Consider the following 16,723-nt stretch of genomic DNA (forward strand, 5'->3'; position numbering starts at 1 on the left):
TATAACCATCTGAGTGAGTTACTGTCATTTTTAATTTATTATCTCTATTCTATATATGAGGAATCCATGTCACAAAGGAGAAAAGGATCTGCCGAAGGTCAGATAATAGCAGAGCTTCAATATAAATACAGACCTGTCCTCTTACACCTAAGCCTCACCCTATACTTCCTCTTACAAAAAGTGGTATTTAATTTCCCAAATCAGTGATCTTCAACCTCGTGATGGGAGTTTTCAAATTAAGAGAATTGTAAAAATGTTTCCATTTGTTTTTTTTTTGTTTTGTTTTTTGGAGGAAAACTATGGCAAGCGACTTATGAACATCCATTTGCCCACTGATTTAGAGCCGCTGAGAAAGACTCCACAGGTCACTCTTCATCATTTTTCTCCTTACCTTTCATTTCATCCCCACATTAATTATATCATTATATTAAATGGAACATTTAAATATATACATACCCTAAGCAATACCTGGCCACAAATGTAAAATCGTTTCTTATTTGTCCTATTGGTTCAAAGTTTAGTATCAACTATTGAACTAAACAGTATACAACTATTAAAAGTAACCACTTCCTACATCACAAAAGAGCTTGAATGGGCGACAGTTTTAGGATATTTTTTTGGTTCTTGTAGCTATTCTCTTTTAGTTTTTCTTTCAAAAGAATCTGAGCTTCTGAGAAAAGTTTTACCACATGAAGACAAGTTTTATTTTCTGCCTAAAAATTTCAGATACATTTGGGGAAAAAACACATAAGAAACATGTTGGCAATAGGTTGCTTTAATGTACAGTTTGCTTGTCAAATCTTTTTTTTTTTTTGCCTATTTTCAAGACTGAAACTAAAACAATACTTAATGAATTTGATGGACTTGAAGTTACTGCAAGTTTTTAAATCAAAATATTATACCTTCCGGGTTGAGCACAATGACAAATAGTTGCTCAATAAATATGTGCTTGATGAATAAATGAATAATCAACTAGTACAGTGTAAAATAATGAATTTAAGTGGACCGGGGCTGTAAATTTTAGCTGTTTAGCAGTAGAGCCTGTTTTCAACATCCCAGACTTCCCCTCAAAAGGTATGCCAGGAATCAGTATCTGAGCCCCTAGAAGGGCCGCTTGGGAGACTGGCCGTATGATGTTCCTGGACGTTCTCAGAACTAAACACGTGTGGTTTTAGTTCACATTTGCTTTTTACTATGTGGTCACATAGGTGTGTGTGTCACCGGCCTGGCCTCTGGCAGAAGCATGAGCTATGTGCTCACCTGTTCCTGGTGTTGGGCACGGCTCACAGGGTTTGTTCCATGCTTTGCCCACATTGTACGTGCAGCAGCACATCCTCTTTGTCACATTAAAAGGCAATTCATTCTCACAAGTGGTTCCGTTATAGCTCCGGTAGCAAAAGCTTTTTCTCATGTCTATGTGCAGAAAAACAAGCCAACCAGTCACAATCATAGCAGGAGGCAGCTAATAGTGGAGTCCACATACCTGGAGACACCAAACCTTCTTGATTAATAACTCCAGAATATTCCTCAGTCATTTGGAGGTATCTTAAAATAATTCTTTAAGTTGAATCTAAATCACTTCTAGGTTAACAGCTACGTCTCCTGTTTTCAAACAGGGGATTTCATTTATAATTTTCTTAGGAAAAAAATTAACAGGTATTTGTTTCCCTACTCAAAGGCATTTATTTAATTTTAAAAGTAACACATATTAAATACATATTTTATTTTAAACATTCTACTATTTGTAAAATAATGTTTACTTTACATGAATGGAAAACAAAAATTATTTAGGAATAGAAAATCCAAACATTTGATGAACTGTTGTATATCAGACTTAAGCTTTTTAAAAGGTAACTATATAGTCCAAGTTCAAAAACATAATACAGAGTCAGAAGTGTATAAGACTTTGAGATACTTCATCATTCATAAACACCTTCCAACCTTTCTGAACAATAATTCTGAGACACAAGTGCCTGAAATACAAGTGCTGGCTGGGAAGCTAACAACCGTGACCTAATTATTCTCTGAGACCATTACCTACCCATGCAGTTGTGGCCTCCATTGACCTGCATGTATTCAGGCGGGCAAATGCAGGTGTAATTGCCCAGCGTGTTGTAGCAGGTCCCAGGCCCACACACACCAGGATGTGCAAAACACTCATCAATATCTAGAGTGGGCAAGAATATCCATTAATTGATGAAGTTATTTTTCCATGAATTTATATTATTTAAACTACTAAACAAAGTATATGGCCGATTCCCCAAATCCATATTTTTAAAAAAATTATAATTTAAAGCAATTATACTGAAAATAACCCCCAAATACGTATTTACATGGCAAAAAGTGTGTTTTTTTCAAAGAAAAAAAAAAAACAACGCCAGTGTTAAAAAACACAGACGATCAAAAGAAATTTTTCTAAAGTGGTAAAAATAATGTGAATGCTCCTATTTTTTCAAATAAAATTTTAAGTGAATTTTTTTTAATGTTTATTTATTTTTGAGACAGAGACAGAGCATGAACGGGGGAGTGTCAGAGAGAGAGGGAGACACAGAATCTGAAGCAGGCTCCAGGCTCTAAGCTGTCAGCACAGAGCCTGATGCGGGGCTCGAACTCATGGACTGTGAGATCATGGCCTGAGCCGAAGTCAGACACTTAACTGACTCAGCCACCCAGGCACCCCTTAAGTGAAAGTTTTAAGTGAAATTCCATATTCTTCAAATGGAACTGCTTTAAAGCTTACTGTTCACTTATGTCATTTAAACTAGTACCAACTTTAAAATGAATGCAGTTAGGAAAGCCTTTATCTTTTTTTTTTAATTTAATAGGTGACCCACAGTGTCACATCACTTTCAGCTGTACAACTGAGTGATCTGACGAGTTTATACATTATGCTATGTTCACTGCTACCATCTGTCCCATTACACTGTTACTACGATATCAGTGACTGTATTCCTTATGCTGTGGCTTTAACTCCCTTGACCTCTTCATCCTGAAACTGGAAGCCTGTATCTCCTTCTCCTCTTTACCTAATTTTGCCCATCTTCCCACTCCCTTGCCTTCTGGAAAACATCAGCTTGTTCTCTGGGTTTATAGGTCTGAGTCTGAGGAGAGCCTTTATCTTTATAGCTGCTTTCAAGTGAGTACCCCATTCACGGATTCCAGAAGTATCACAGATACTAGTTATTCTCTTTATCAAATCATCCTTCTTCCAGAAGCATTCACCTAACATGTTCTAAAACAAAGGTTATGGCATTTTCATATTTCTGGAGACGGGGAGAGACTCGTATACTCTGGCGAGAGGGGGGAGAGGGAACGCGGTTTGAAACATGGCAGATGACGTGGACCAGCAACGAACTACCAACACCGTAGAAGAACCCCTAGGTCTCATCAGGCTCAGCCTGGATGAGCGAATTTATATGAAAATGAGAAACCAAAGAGAACTCCCACCCAGATTACATGCTCATGATCAGCACTTAAAAATGATATTGGGAGATGTGGAAGAAACTATGACCACTACAGAAATTGATAAGGAAACATACGAGATGTAGAAGTCAACAAAACGGAATATTCCAATGCTCTTGGTCCGGGGAGTTGCACTAGGTGCCTCTCCATTAACAGTTGGCTGAGACAAAGCATTTATTGTGTATGGAATATAGGAGATGTTGTAGGACTGCCTCCTTAAATGTAAAAGGCATTTAAAAGAGAAACTCCCCTAATTTCTGACATTAAGAAATTTTTATTTTTTTCCAACCCTTTCAGTAAATGTAATCACCATGAAAAAAAGAAAGGTTACAATGGAAATAATTATATTACATGTTTAATGTTCATTTTTAGAAGCGCTCATTCATTCATTCCGCAAATAAACATGGAGATTCTATCCTTAGAGCTCATAGCTACCAAGAGGACCTAGATGTGGGCCTCTGACCAAGAAGCTCCTAGTCCCATGGGGAGAAGCCAGGCCCCTGAGAGGAAGATTACTGTGCCATGTGAGAAGGGATGAGATCGAAGCAAGAAAGGCATCAGCATAATCTTTGAATGTCTTCTTCCTATGCCTTCTAACATTTAAAAATTAATGCAAAATAATAACTTAATAGTTGCCTTCAAGTTTACCTATTTTCTGTGTATAAAATATAACTCTTACCATCATTTGAACTAATAACTTACTTGATACGGAATGCTTTCATACTGATCCAGCTTTTGCCATTTATACTCAACTCATGCACTCAGAGAAAAATAATAGTAAATTATAGCAAATGAGCTGTAAATTAATTTATCTATCATCATCCAACTGAGCAGCAATGATGTGAAAAGACAAAAGCTATGGACCAGGCTAACAGATCCTTTGACAGAATCTGAGGATGGGCCCTTGTCTCCAAGCCTGACTGGTAATTTTATTCTAAAGAGCGCTATTAACGTTTAAGTGTCCGTGCAGCTCACCTTCACAGATGCGGGTTTCCTCGCTGAGGTAGTAACCCTGCGGGCACTCGCACTGGAAGCTCCCAAAAGTGTTGATGCAGTTTCCACCTTGGCAGAGACCTGGTAACTCCTGGCACTCATCAATATCTGTGGAAGGAGAGACAGCTCACTCACAACAAATACCACCATCGAGAACAAGAGTGACTTTTAGAACTCTCAAATGTGTGATACTGTAAGACCCGCAGACTTCCATGCGTCTGTGTGAATTCATACTTAGAGGATAGGCTTCTTGTGACCAGGAGTGGTTTTTTTTTTTGGCTTTGTTATGCAAATGTCCTAAAATCTGAGAAGAGTGAGCAAAGCAAGCTGGGCATGACTGGACAGACAGCTTCTCTGCAGAGCAGGCACATCACTGCCATGGCTCCTATCTTTCTGAGTGACAAGCGCTAACTCGGCATCCTGGTAACTGACTGCACATCTGTAATTTTGTAAAATATTCTCATTCAGATTGCTCCACACTGACCTTTCTACCAGCTTTTCTCTAAACTCTTTACCTTGTTTAAATCTGGGTGACAATGAGAGGTGCACTCACCTTCTAAGATGATCGTGATGGGATTAGGTCTGAAGCCCTCTCCTCCGGGACACAGGGTGTAATATTCAGCTATAAAACACAGAAGAGAAGAGAGGTGAGATCGATGGTTCAAGTGGCTGAGACAATGAAGAGGCATCTTTCAGTTGCTGGGCTCAAAATACACACCCAAAGAGGGGTAAGCTGTATTTTCCTTAGTGCCCTTGCAAATATATTTTAAAAGTATATTACATTTTACTTGAATTATGGTCACTGCTTCAAAAATTACATACACAGAATAACTAAAACCATTTGTTTTTGATTAAAGAAAAAAAAACTTCAGCACAGACCATTTATATCACAACTTTTTTCGCTAGTAAAAACAAAAACAAAAACAAAACAAAACAAAACCAGAAAGACTCAAGAATTCGAAAGTTTCATCTGTGGCCCTATCAGAACAGGCATTTCAATGTCAGACATCATTTGACTGACCTCAGGAATACACCATGTCTAGGAACCCAAACTACCACCAACTCTGAGATAGTCTCAGAAATGGGCTTTCTTTGTGATTACCATAGAGGACTGATAACATCACCATTCACACTGGATTGTGGTTAAAAAACTTTTTTTTATCATATCATGGAAAATGAAAAAAGAACAACTGTAATTCCTTTTATATAAAACATTCTTGGCTGCTTTCAGCATAATCACTGAAATCAGTCCAAAGTAAAACTGGGATCCCTTGCCACAGACCCCACCCCCAGTACAAGAATCAAATGGCAACGAGTCTTCAGCCGCCAGTTTGTTCCCTTCCTCTTCCCCAGCTCCATACTCACTGCTGTTGACAGGGGGGCACGTCTCACAGGGGTTGCCCCAGGCCTTTCCCAGGGAGCAGCAGCACGAGGAGCGACTGACGCCCACCCCAATCTCGGTGTTGCAGGACAGACTCCCGTCTCCTCGAGGACCAAACTTCAGGTAGCAGTTGCCTACTCGGTTGTCTGTGGAGCAACACAGGAGCTTAAAACCGTCTGTGCCTTAGCAAGAATTCCTTTTCAGAGAGAGGTCGTGCAAATGACAAAGTTCAAATTCCACACATTCATTTTAATCTCTAGCACAAAGCGATCTCTAGCTTTAAACCTTTTCAAGATTGCATAGTAGGAATGAAATTATGACCGACTTTCCTAGGTTCAGAAATCCATACACATCGCTGACAAACAAAATTGTGAGAAATTGTTCAACTGGGACCTTCTCGATCTTCACTAGTCTGCATGCAAGAAAATTTTGCTATAATCAATTGATATGAATCTTAAGTTTATCAATAATGGAAATAAAATCCCGGAGAAGTCAATCAAAACCTACATATCCGATCAAAGAAATGTCGATAACCCCATCTCCTTCTTCTCCCCATTATCTGGTTTCATTTTAGTTTGCACAGAGAACATTCAGAGTTCGGGGAAAGACACTCAGTAACAACTTTAGAGAGGATACTTAAGACATCAAAGAATCTCAGTCTTCCTCTTTTTCTAATCCATAATTATCATCTAGATCATTAGTTCCATCACTTTAAATACTGTGTTTTTGCTGACAACTCTCAAATTTACAGTTCTTTCATCACCCCCCCTCCTAGAACGTTACATCATTCTGTCAGATGCCACCTTCAACCTCAGGTAGCTAATAGTTAAAGTTAACACATCTAAAATCAAACTCTTGATATTCCTTCCACCACAGACAAAATCTACTCTATTCCTCTCCATATCTTCCCCAATAAACACCAAGTCCCTCATTTTTTTCAGTTGCTCAAGCCCTAAACCTTGGAGTCAGTCTTTGACTCTTACTCATCTCTTATTCAACCCAGTAATAAAGTCTGTCACTTCTTTTTAATTTTTTCATGTTTTTTATTTATTTTTGAGACACAGAGACAGAGCATGAGCAGGGGAGGGGCAGAGAGAGAGAGGGAGACACAGAATCCGAAGTAGGCTCCAGGCTCTGAGCTGTCAGCACAGAGTCCGATGTGGGGCTCAAATTCACAGAGTGTGAGATCACGACCTGAGCTGAAGTCAGATGCCCAACTGACTGAGCCACCCAGGTGCCCCTAAAGTCTGTCACTTCTACCTTCAAAATCTGTCTGGAGTCTGACTACTCACCACTGCCTCCATCTCTACAACTTGAACCAAGCCACCACTGCCGCTCCTGGACCACTGCAAAGGTCTCCTATGTCATCTCTTGATTTCAGTCCTTGACCCAATGACGGTCCACTTTCCCCACCATACCCAGAGTAACCCTTCAGAAGGACTTCCGATGGCTGCCCTTCTCAATCAGCATAATCTCACGTCCTTACGATGGTCTACGATGTAGATTTCATCCCTGGCTGCACCCGAGAGTCACCTGGGCAGCCTCTTATCATTTATTTTTATTTTTCTCATTTTGTTGTTGTTGCTGAATCAGGTGCAGAGATACAAGCTAACTCATGGTTCTGCTCTTACTAGGTTTGCATTCATTCATCCCTCCCATTCTCTTTTATCCTTCTTTTCTACTCCCCTTCCACATCCCCTACTCAGCCGTCTGACTGTGTTTAATGGTGTATTTTTGTCTGAGTTCTTGCAAAGGGAGTACTTTTGTTTCCTTGAGCACATCTTAAATTTACACAAATGGTATTTTGTCACAGATCTCATTCCATTTTTATTACATTCAATCCGTCAACTCTACGGTGTTCAAGTGTCATTTTAAAAAAAATCTATCTACTCTTCAGAAATGGTTTCTAGGTCCCTGCTACCACAAGTACTGTGGCAGTGAACACCTTTACCCAGGTCTCTGGATGGGCCTCTGAGTTACTTTCATTGCTGTCTAGCACCAGGAGACAAATTGCTGGTTCACAGTGTTTCCATATTCTAAGCCTTCGGTATCAGGAACAGAGTCACTGTCATTTACCATCTGTATCTTTCAATTTTTTTTTAACCTTTTTTAATGTTTTTATTTATTTTTGAAACAGAGACAGAGCATGAGCAGGGGAGGGGCAGAGAGAGAGGGAAACACAGAATCCGAAGCAGGCTCCAGGCTCTGAGCTGCCAGCACAGAGCCGATGCGGGGCTCAAACTCACAGACTGTGAGATCATGACCTGAGCTGAAGTCGGACACCCAACCGACTGAGCCACCAGGTGCCCCAAGCATCTTTCAACTTTTTACAAGTAACTTTGAAAATAATGTACAGAAAAAAAGGCACAGTGGAACAACTTGACCAGAAATTCTAATAAGAATTTAATCCTCTCTAACTCAAATTTTTATTCCATATTTTCTTGGTTTTGGAAAGATGTATGCCTGAAACGGTCGTGTGAATGCAACTAACTGCCCACTGGCTGCTATGCATGAACCTGTAACAAATCCATTTTGTAAAAAACCGATTCCACATTTCAAACACATCTGTAATAGCTTCTAGCTTATCATTACTTCTTGTTCTTCTTTTCCTTGTATCATTTAAAACACAAGGCCTGAAGACACTTTTGAAAACTGGGACAGCTCTTTTTTTTGATGAGGAAAGGACAGCTCATTTCTTTGCTCCACAAATAAAAACATTTTCATTTTCAGATTTATCAACACCAGCTAGAGTAGTCAATCCAATGATTTTTATTTCTACATACCGTATTTTAATATCCTTTGTTGAAACACCTGCCTTCATTGTTAGTCCCCTTAAGAACCAAATCAATTAAACTTGGTGTCTAAAAGAATATAGGGACCTTGGATGATTCAGGTACTTGTAAAATGTGGCATGTTGAAGTTTTCCCTATTGACTAAGACATGAGAATAGTATATTTCCTCTATCTAAAAAAATCTATTACTCACTCTTTTGATTCCTGAATTGGAAAAAAATCTCATCTAGGATATGAGCCTCTGAAGACTCACAGCCTAGCATTTTGCTTCTATGATCAATTTTACCATCACCTTTGGAATCTAGACTGTAATCTGTGTTGCATTCATAACTGATCCACCTGACAGTTGGGAAACATTTTCCACATTCAATTTCCTTCTCTTTGTCATAAAGTGAAACACTTATCAACTCTCAACTGTGTTCAATACATCCTTCAAGAAGATTCCAAATAGAGTGTCTCTAGCTTTCTTTTATGCCTTCTCAAAAGATAATGCCATCCCCTGGGCAACACAGTAAGAAAATTGGAGGAGGGTTCGACATTTTATTTCACTATTGTGTCAATCCTTCTAGGTGATGGCATGGTTTTCACTTTAGTGTAAATTCATCTTTGTTTTGAGCATCACTGCACCTAACTGATGAGTAATGATGAAATAAAACCTAAAATAATAAAATGGCAAAACATTTTAAGACAAAGGGAAAATAAGATCACTAATATCTCATAATGTATCTTAGACTTATAAGAGGGTCCAATGGACCATTATGGTACTTGTGAGACAGAATGAGTCTCTGTTCTTTGGAAGACCTCTAAGAAAAAAAATAAGGCCATGAAGCATCAATCCATACAAAGAGTTAGAAACTGCCCTAAAAACAAAATTAAAATCTAAGTTGATTATATCTGGAGGATTAATCTGGATGCTGTTATTCAAAAATATTCTCTGCAAGGATACCTTGGTCTTCACTTCTAACAGTAGAACAGAAGGCTCCTTAAGGTCCATGTTCCTACCAACACTTTATATTATCCAAGTTTCCAAACTTTTGCCAGTCTTACCAAGTTAGAGTTATACAACTGTCTTGATTTTTTTTCTTATTACTAATGGTTTTGGGCATTTGCTTATGTTTGTTCACTTTTGAAGCCCTCTCTTTTTAAGTTTATTTATTTTTGAGAGACAGAGATAGAGAAAGAAAGAGAAAGAGAGAGGAGGGGGGCAAAGAGAGGAGGGAGGGAGGGAGGGAGAGAAGGAGAGAGAGAATCCCAGGCATGCTCTGTGCTGTCAGTGTGGAGTCCAAAGCAGGGCTCGAACCCATGAACTGTGAGATCATGATCTAAGCTGAAATCAAGAGTCAGACACCTGACCCACTGAGCCACCCAGGCACCCCTGGAGTCCTCCTTTTATCAGTTGCCTGTTCATAGCCTTTGTTCCAACAAAGCTTTTAAGCGATACTGAGTCCCCAGTGACTCAATTTCTGGGCATGAAGCACCATCGTCATATTTTTAAGGTTCCAAATGGGATGTTACTCTGCAGCTAGGGATGAGAGCCACTTTGTGATCTGGGCTACTGCTCCTTCTCTGACTCCTGTCCTCAAACTGTGCCCATGCTCATCCCCACTCACCCTCCTCTTACTATACACCCTTGCTGCTATGTCTCCAATGCCAGCACTGCCCTCCCACAGCCCTGTGCACTGGCTGTTCCTGTCCTTCGGAAGCTTCTCCTCTCCAAGCTGCAACTGGCTTGCTCCTTCCTTCATGGATCTGCCCCATCCCAACATAACACAACCCTTCTTCTCCAACAGCCACCAGTGTCAGGAAGTGCTTCTGCTTTTATCTGTCTCCCTGGCACAAGGACATTAACACGAGAGCAGAGAACGTGCTCACTCTGTTCGTGTTGTAGTTCTAGCAGCTGGAATAGAGGCACTCAATATTTATTAAATGAATGACTTTGAATTAAAACGTCAGAACTTGGGGTATCCATAAATCATAACTAAATGATTATGTATAATCATTTGACACTGAAAACAGCAGGTAGACTTCTACTAAAGCAAGGACTTAGCCTTTTTCTTTGGTATTCTCTCAGGAAATTCCCCAGATCATTTACTCCTCTAGATAAATGTTCATTAAGATGCTGAAATAGAGCAGGCAGCAAAAGGTGGACAATTATCTTCTGATCAGAGACATCAGGAAAGTTGATGAGAGACTCAGAAACCTTCGTGACTGCCTTCCTTCCTTCCCTTCAACCTGCTTTACTCCAGTGGTGGGGCTCATGACATCCAGCTCCAATTCCTCTCTTCTCTTCACTTCATTTATTTCCTTTCATGGTCCTTCTTATGGGAAGGAGAAACAGAGATTCCAATGACTCTGCCCTTTGTCCTGCTAATGCACTGGACAGCGAGCCAGGCAACTCTCAACACTGCCTCAGCTCTGCCCTTCCAAGCCCTGAGATCCCAAGGAAGTTATTGCACCTCCTGGGGTCCTGGTTCTCAAGTCTGTGAAAGCAGGAGGAGGTTGGAGCAGGTAGCTCAAAAATTCCTGTTTTAAAAATACTATTGGAAGATAAACACGACAAAAGTGACCATATCTATTGGTAACCTGGAGTTTCTTAATGGACTCTTTTGTTTTCAAACTAATTGTAGCAAGTACTCATCACGGTGCACTACCAAGAAAGTCTGAGTATTTAACTCTGTATAATTCTGTTTGTTTTGTATCTCCTTCACTTACCAACACAACCCACACCAGTGGGGTTCAGCTGGAAATCAGGGGGGCAGTTACACTCGTAGCGACCAGGAGTGTTGACACACAGGCCGTTGACGCAGTTTATGGGATCTGCACATTCATCAATATCTAGGAAAAGCATTTAAAATGTCCACATTAGCATCTTTACTTTCTCTGTGCATGCTTCTATTTCAAAGAATTTGGTGGAATCACTGCAAATTATTAAAGATCTTTGGGAAAGCCTCAGCACAGTGAGATACAGATCAAATCCTTGTATATGCCTACAACATGTAATACCAACCACACGATATTCATAACAGTATCATTTAATATCTTAATATCTTGAATGAATAATAATTAAATGTTGGAATTCTGAAGAAGAAAAAAACACATTACCATCTGCTTAACTAAAATTACATATGTATATGTATATACATACACACATTTATACAAATAAAGTTTCCTAGTTTAATGTCAGATATTTAGTATTAAGTTGCTTATATTAAAAATGTATCAATTCCATAGTTAAAAATAAATGTGTCATAATGCAAATTTCTTTTTCCAAAAGCTGCGTAACACAAGGTATATAGAAAGCTAAGCAAAAACTTCAGGAATTTGTATACTTAGCACAAAACATTCAACTAATCCGAACACAATCAAGCCCTTAGCTTGTAGTACCTGTACAGTTTCCTCCGGTTCTGTCCAACTCATAACCATCATCACAGATACAATGAAACATTCCAGGCAAATTATTACATGTTCCAAACACACAAATATTTTGGAAGGAGCATTCATCAATATCTGAAGATAAAAAAACAGTAGTCTCTCATTTACAAAGACATTTTGATTTAATGTATATAATGTTAATAAATTTTTCTATCTCCCCAGATGTTGTTTTGCAGTAAAAAATTTTCTGTTTTTTGACTCGGTAGACCACATAAATGGCCAACAACTAATGTTTATCTATGGAACCAAGACCGAAAAGAAATATTTTATTTCACTGAGCATTTTAACTATATTGGCTTATAATATACTTAAAAAAGAAGAGTTGGCCTGAGTCATAAAAATAAACTACATACAAACATATTAAAGGACTGTAAAAAATTAAACATTAAAACAAATTCCAACATTTTAATAATTTAATACAGAGATGTTTTATAAACATCCACAACATACAAAGTATATAACATAATATTTTAAATTTAAAGATATCATTTAAAGTATTCAAGTTTAACTTCTTAAAAACTTTTATTATCCTGTCATCTAATCTGTTGTCATAAACTCAGTGTTAACCAGGGAAATATTTTTTTTCTAATAGACTGTATTAAGATCACCCATTGTCCTACATTCTTACAAATTTCATTAAAATGTCTCCATTGAAGTCATAAATTTATGAAACTCTTCCATGAAGCTTTAACTCAAAGTCAAAAAAGAAGTCACCCTTCCTCATTCATATGAAAATGAAGGCATGTATGTGTGTGTACAGCTGTAGAAATATTCTGTATTTCTACTCGTAGGAAAAGGTTGGACATTTTTGTACACAAATGACCTCATATTCTGAGAATGTAAAGCAGATATGTCATTCTAGGCTAGACTAGACCAGTCATGCTAACATGAGGTCGAGAGACAGACCTTAAGTTAAAAAAGGTCTGCTGGTCATTCCTGATAGTTAAAAAATGATAAGTTTTAACTATATTAGATTTCAAGTTTTGTTCAAACTGTGTTTAAAAGGTCAACTGACATATAGGGGCACCTGGGTGGCTCAGCTGGTTAAGCAGCCGACTCTTGGCGTCGGCTCAGTTCATGATCTCACGGTTCGTGAGTTGGAGCCCCACACTGGGCTCTGGGCACAAGGAACGGAGCCTGCTTTGAATCCTGTCTCCCTTTCTCTGCCCCTCCCCCACCTGTGCACTCATGCTCTCCGGTGTGTGTACCGTCTCAAAATACAAATTTGTTAAAAAATTTGTAAAGACCAAATGGCGTATCAATGTGTCTTTTCTTGTGTTGAGGCTATAAACAAAGTTACTCTCTTTACACAAATGAATAAAAAAGACTCATTTAACTAGTTGATAACTGAACTGTGTTCCTCTAGAAGTGAAAATGGAATTGTATTGTCAGCCCTCTTCAGATTTATTTGACTTTTAAATGACCTTTATTAGAAATAACTTCCATTTAACTAATGTAATAATTGTGTGATACTTACATTTACACAAGTGAAAAATAAGGTATTTTAGAAAACTGCCTTTTTTTAAAATTAAAGCATACTCAAATGTCAACAATATAGAAAAATTCTAGTAGCAAATCGGGAGGACAGAAACAACACAGAAAATAAAGCAGCAAAAGCAGAAAATCACTCAGAAATCCATCCACCCAGAATTATGATTGATCAATATTATTCCAAATACTTCTCTATGCATATTCACAGACTGAAGCTGAGTTTCTATGCATAAGATCAATTTGTATGTATCTCGACAGTTCCTCAAATACTTTCCAATGTTAAGAATTGTTGAAACACACTAAAAATTGATCCTCTTTTCCCTTTATGTTAAAATTCAAATATAGTTTCTAAACAGTATTAATGGATTCTGTGCTAGGAATGGTAAGAAAATGAGCATTTGCATTCGCTTCCAACTCATTTTTGTTATTTCTGTAACTTTCACTTTTTAAATGTTTATGGCATTTACCATAATCTCTGAAGCAATTAGTATTGATTCTTAAGGGAGTAAGGTTTTCACTGCAACTCTTACATTTATTTCTCAATTGATGGTGTTGCATTGCTGATAAGGTTTTTCCCCCCAAGAAGGGAGGGCCCACAGGTGTTTTCTCTCTACATTAATTTCCTATGTGACAATATGCCCCGTGACTTTATAACTGACTGACTACTGACGTGGAATATCCTCCAGTCACATGTGACCTCAGAACTCTGTGGACACTGTTCTCACGTCTTTCAGTATCGAATGATTCTGTTTTGTTCCTGACTTTCCTTTTCTGTCTAGAGCCTGAAGGTTCCTTATCCTTCTCTAAAACTTAAGTCAGCCAAAGTAATAAGGCTAAGTCCTTTCTTCCATCTCAAGAAAATGTGTGGCTGTTTGGTACTGTTCTCTATTTATTTTGAGCTCTCTACCTCCTAGAGACCAATTACACTTGTTTATGGCCCTGGTCTTTCTCGAATCACGTTAACGTCTTCCTCCTTTCATGTTCCTATGTTTTTGTTCGCCTATTTTTGCCCATTCTCTATGCTAGTAGTAATTATGCTTTCATCTCAACCTTTTCTGTTCTCTGACATCTCTCTTCAATAGTTCTCCAATTTTGCTGTGGTGGTACCCGCTTCTTTTGTTTCCCATACTTCTGCACTTTCCTTTTGTCTTCTCTTATTTTTATAATCTCTTTGAATGTCGGGCGCCTGGGTGGCTCAGTTGGTTGAGCATCTGACTTTGGCTCAGGTCATGATCTCATGGTTTGTGAGTTCTAGCCCCATGTTGGGCTCTGTACTGACAGGCTCAGGAGCCTGCTTCAGATTCTGTCCCCCCCTTTCCCTCTGCCCACCCGCCACCACCCCGCTCACACTCTGTCTCTCTCAAAAATAAATAAACATTAAAAAAATTTATAATCTCTTCAAACGTGTTCACACATATTTGTGTTCGTATCAAGGTTGTCCATGGCACAAGGCACCTGTGGGAAATGTGCTTTCTTTCCCCGGATAGTGTTCTTCGACTCTGGGTTGGTTCTTTACCTTTTGTGTGTTCTTTCACTGTTCTTCCACAGGATGCCTGCATAGTTCATATCACGTATTTTCAAACTGTGCATGCACTGCTTGGTCAGCTCTTCTAGGAGTTTCATACACTAATACACTTTAGATGGAGTATTTTGATATCCCTCCCCATCTTTATCTGGGCATTATTTGGAAGACAGGCTGGGGCACAAGTTTCATTAGAGCTGCTATTCTGTTAGCCCAAACTTTCCTAAGGCAGAACAGGAGTGGGGACAAAAATGAGAAGAGCTGCCCTGGGCTCTATGTGCCCTCTGCTAATGAACCTGGCCTCTGCTCTGTCTTCACACATGATACCAAATGGTGTGCATCCATGTTTACTCCACTGACAGAATCCTAAGCTGTTCCTGAGGAGCTTTCTCCAGGTTTTATATTCTCCCATTTTGGTGGAGAATACTGAGAAAGGGCCAACTGTACCAAGTGCTTGGACTCTACAGAAATTCTGAGAATGGGAATTGTTCTGTGGTGAGAAGTAGATGCTGAGGAGAAAATAGTGATCAGAGGGTCACTTCAGAGGGGCATATATTTATCATCAAATAAGAAGACCTGAATAAATTAAATTACTGAATTCAGGAGAAACTGTGCAGATGAGACAGATCTTAGAGACAGGGATAAGACAACTTCAAGGAGAAACAGGCAGAACCATGGAATAACATTTTTGGGATCTCAAAACCTGGCGTTTAGCAAAGAGGAGCAGGGTGTCACCGAAGATGAACTCCTTGTGAACCACTCTCCTTGGCCTGGCAGCTGGCATTTCCCTCCCTGGCAATGATAGACTGTGAAAAACCAACACGTGAGGGAAGTGCAGTAAATACACAGTGTCCAGCCTCACCTCAGGGAAGGTGTGAAAGGGCGAAGGCCACAGATAAAGGACAAAAATTATGAAGGTGGAAATTATTACACACAAAGAATTAATTTTTGAAATTTTCTGTTAGCAAAGTATCTGGCTACTGCTCACTTGTTCCTTTTCCCACCAACTCTTGTCAAGTGGAGGTGAGTAATAAATCATGTAATCCCAGAACCACACTGACTCACATTTTCTACTAATTGGCTTTGGTACTTACAAGAAACCAGGACTGGAGGCGGGGGGGCGGAACTCAATCTACAGTGACCTTGTATGAAATGCATTAGACTCTGCTCAATCTAACAGGTCAACATGGAAGCATGAATGCTTTCAGTTTGCACAATCTTCCCCAGGGGGTAGTCTTCGTTCTCTTGTTCTGAGTCTCTGAAAATTGGTGGACATTTATGGAAAATGCAGTGACCTTTTAGGCACACCTTCCTTCCTTAGCACCACTTTGGGTAGTGAGGCAGAGACAGGCTCTAATTGAGCCATTTCTAGATGGTATAATTGGGTTTTGTTTGGTTGCTACTGGTGAGGGGTGTGTGTGTGTGTGTGTGTGTGTGTGTGTGTGTGTGTGTGTGTGTGTTGGTATTTGCTATTTCTGGTCATTTGATTAGACACTAGTGTAGTGAAAAACTGTAATCTGGTTTCCTTTTATAATCTTTGCCCAGCGCTTAGCCTGAGTTACTTTGTTAAGTGTTTTCTACCAATCACTAATTTTCCTAAGCCTTCTGATTCACTCATTGTTTTTCATGTTCTTCCTTTCCTCACGTGTA

At 39.1% G+C, this 16,723-nt stretch overlaps 1 protein-coding gene and 1 pseudogene across 1 annotated transcript in view; one reads left to right on the forward strand and one right to left on the reverse strand.

The window, feature by feature from the left end:
* Positions 1 to 16,723, reverse strand: part of FBN2 (fibrillin 2) — a 255,813-nt gene that overhangs the window by 43,926 nt on the left and 195,164 nt on the right. Inside the window, exons 35-41 of the mRNA XM_007087821.2 lie at positions 12,013 to 12,135; positions 11,341 to 11,463; positions 5,821 to 5,982; positions 5,009 to 5,077; positions 4,438 to 4,563; positions 2,042 to 2,167; positions 1,261 to 1,413 (exon numbers count right to left, since the gene is read on the reverse strand). Of these exons, the coding sequence (XP_007087883.2) occupies positions 1,261 to 1,413; positions 2,042 to 2,167; positions 4,438 to 4,563; positions 5,009 to 5,077; positions 5,821 to 5,982; positions 11,341 to 11,463; positions 12,013 to 12,135 (882 nt within the window). The remainder of the gene's footprint in view (positions 1 to 1,260; positions 1,414 to 2,041; positions 2,168 to 4,437; positions 4,564 to 5,008; positions 5,078 to 5,820; positions 5,983 to 11,340; positions 11,464 to 12,012; positions 12,136 to 16,723) is intronic.
* Positions 3,313 to 3,626, forward strand: LOC102972490 (annotated as a pseudogene).

This window comes from Panthera tigris, chromosome A1 (assembly GCF_018350195.1).
Source record: "Panthera tigris isolate Pti1 chromosome A1, P.tigris_Pti1_mat1.1, whole genome shotgun sequence".
In the NCBI taxonomy this organism is placed as follows: Eukaryota; Metazoa; Chordata; class Mammalia; order Carnivora; family Felidae; genus Panthera; species Panthera tigris.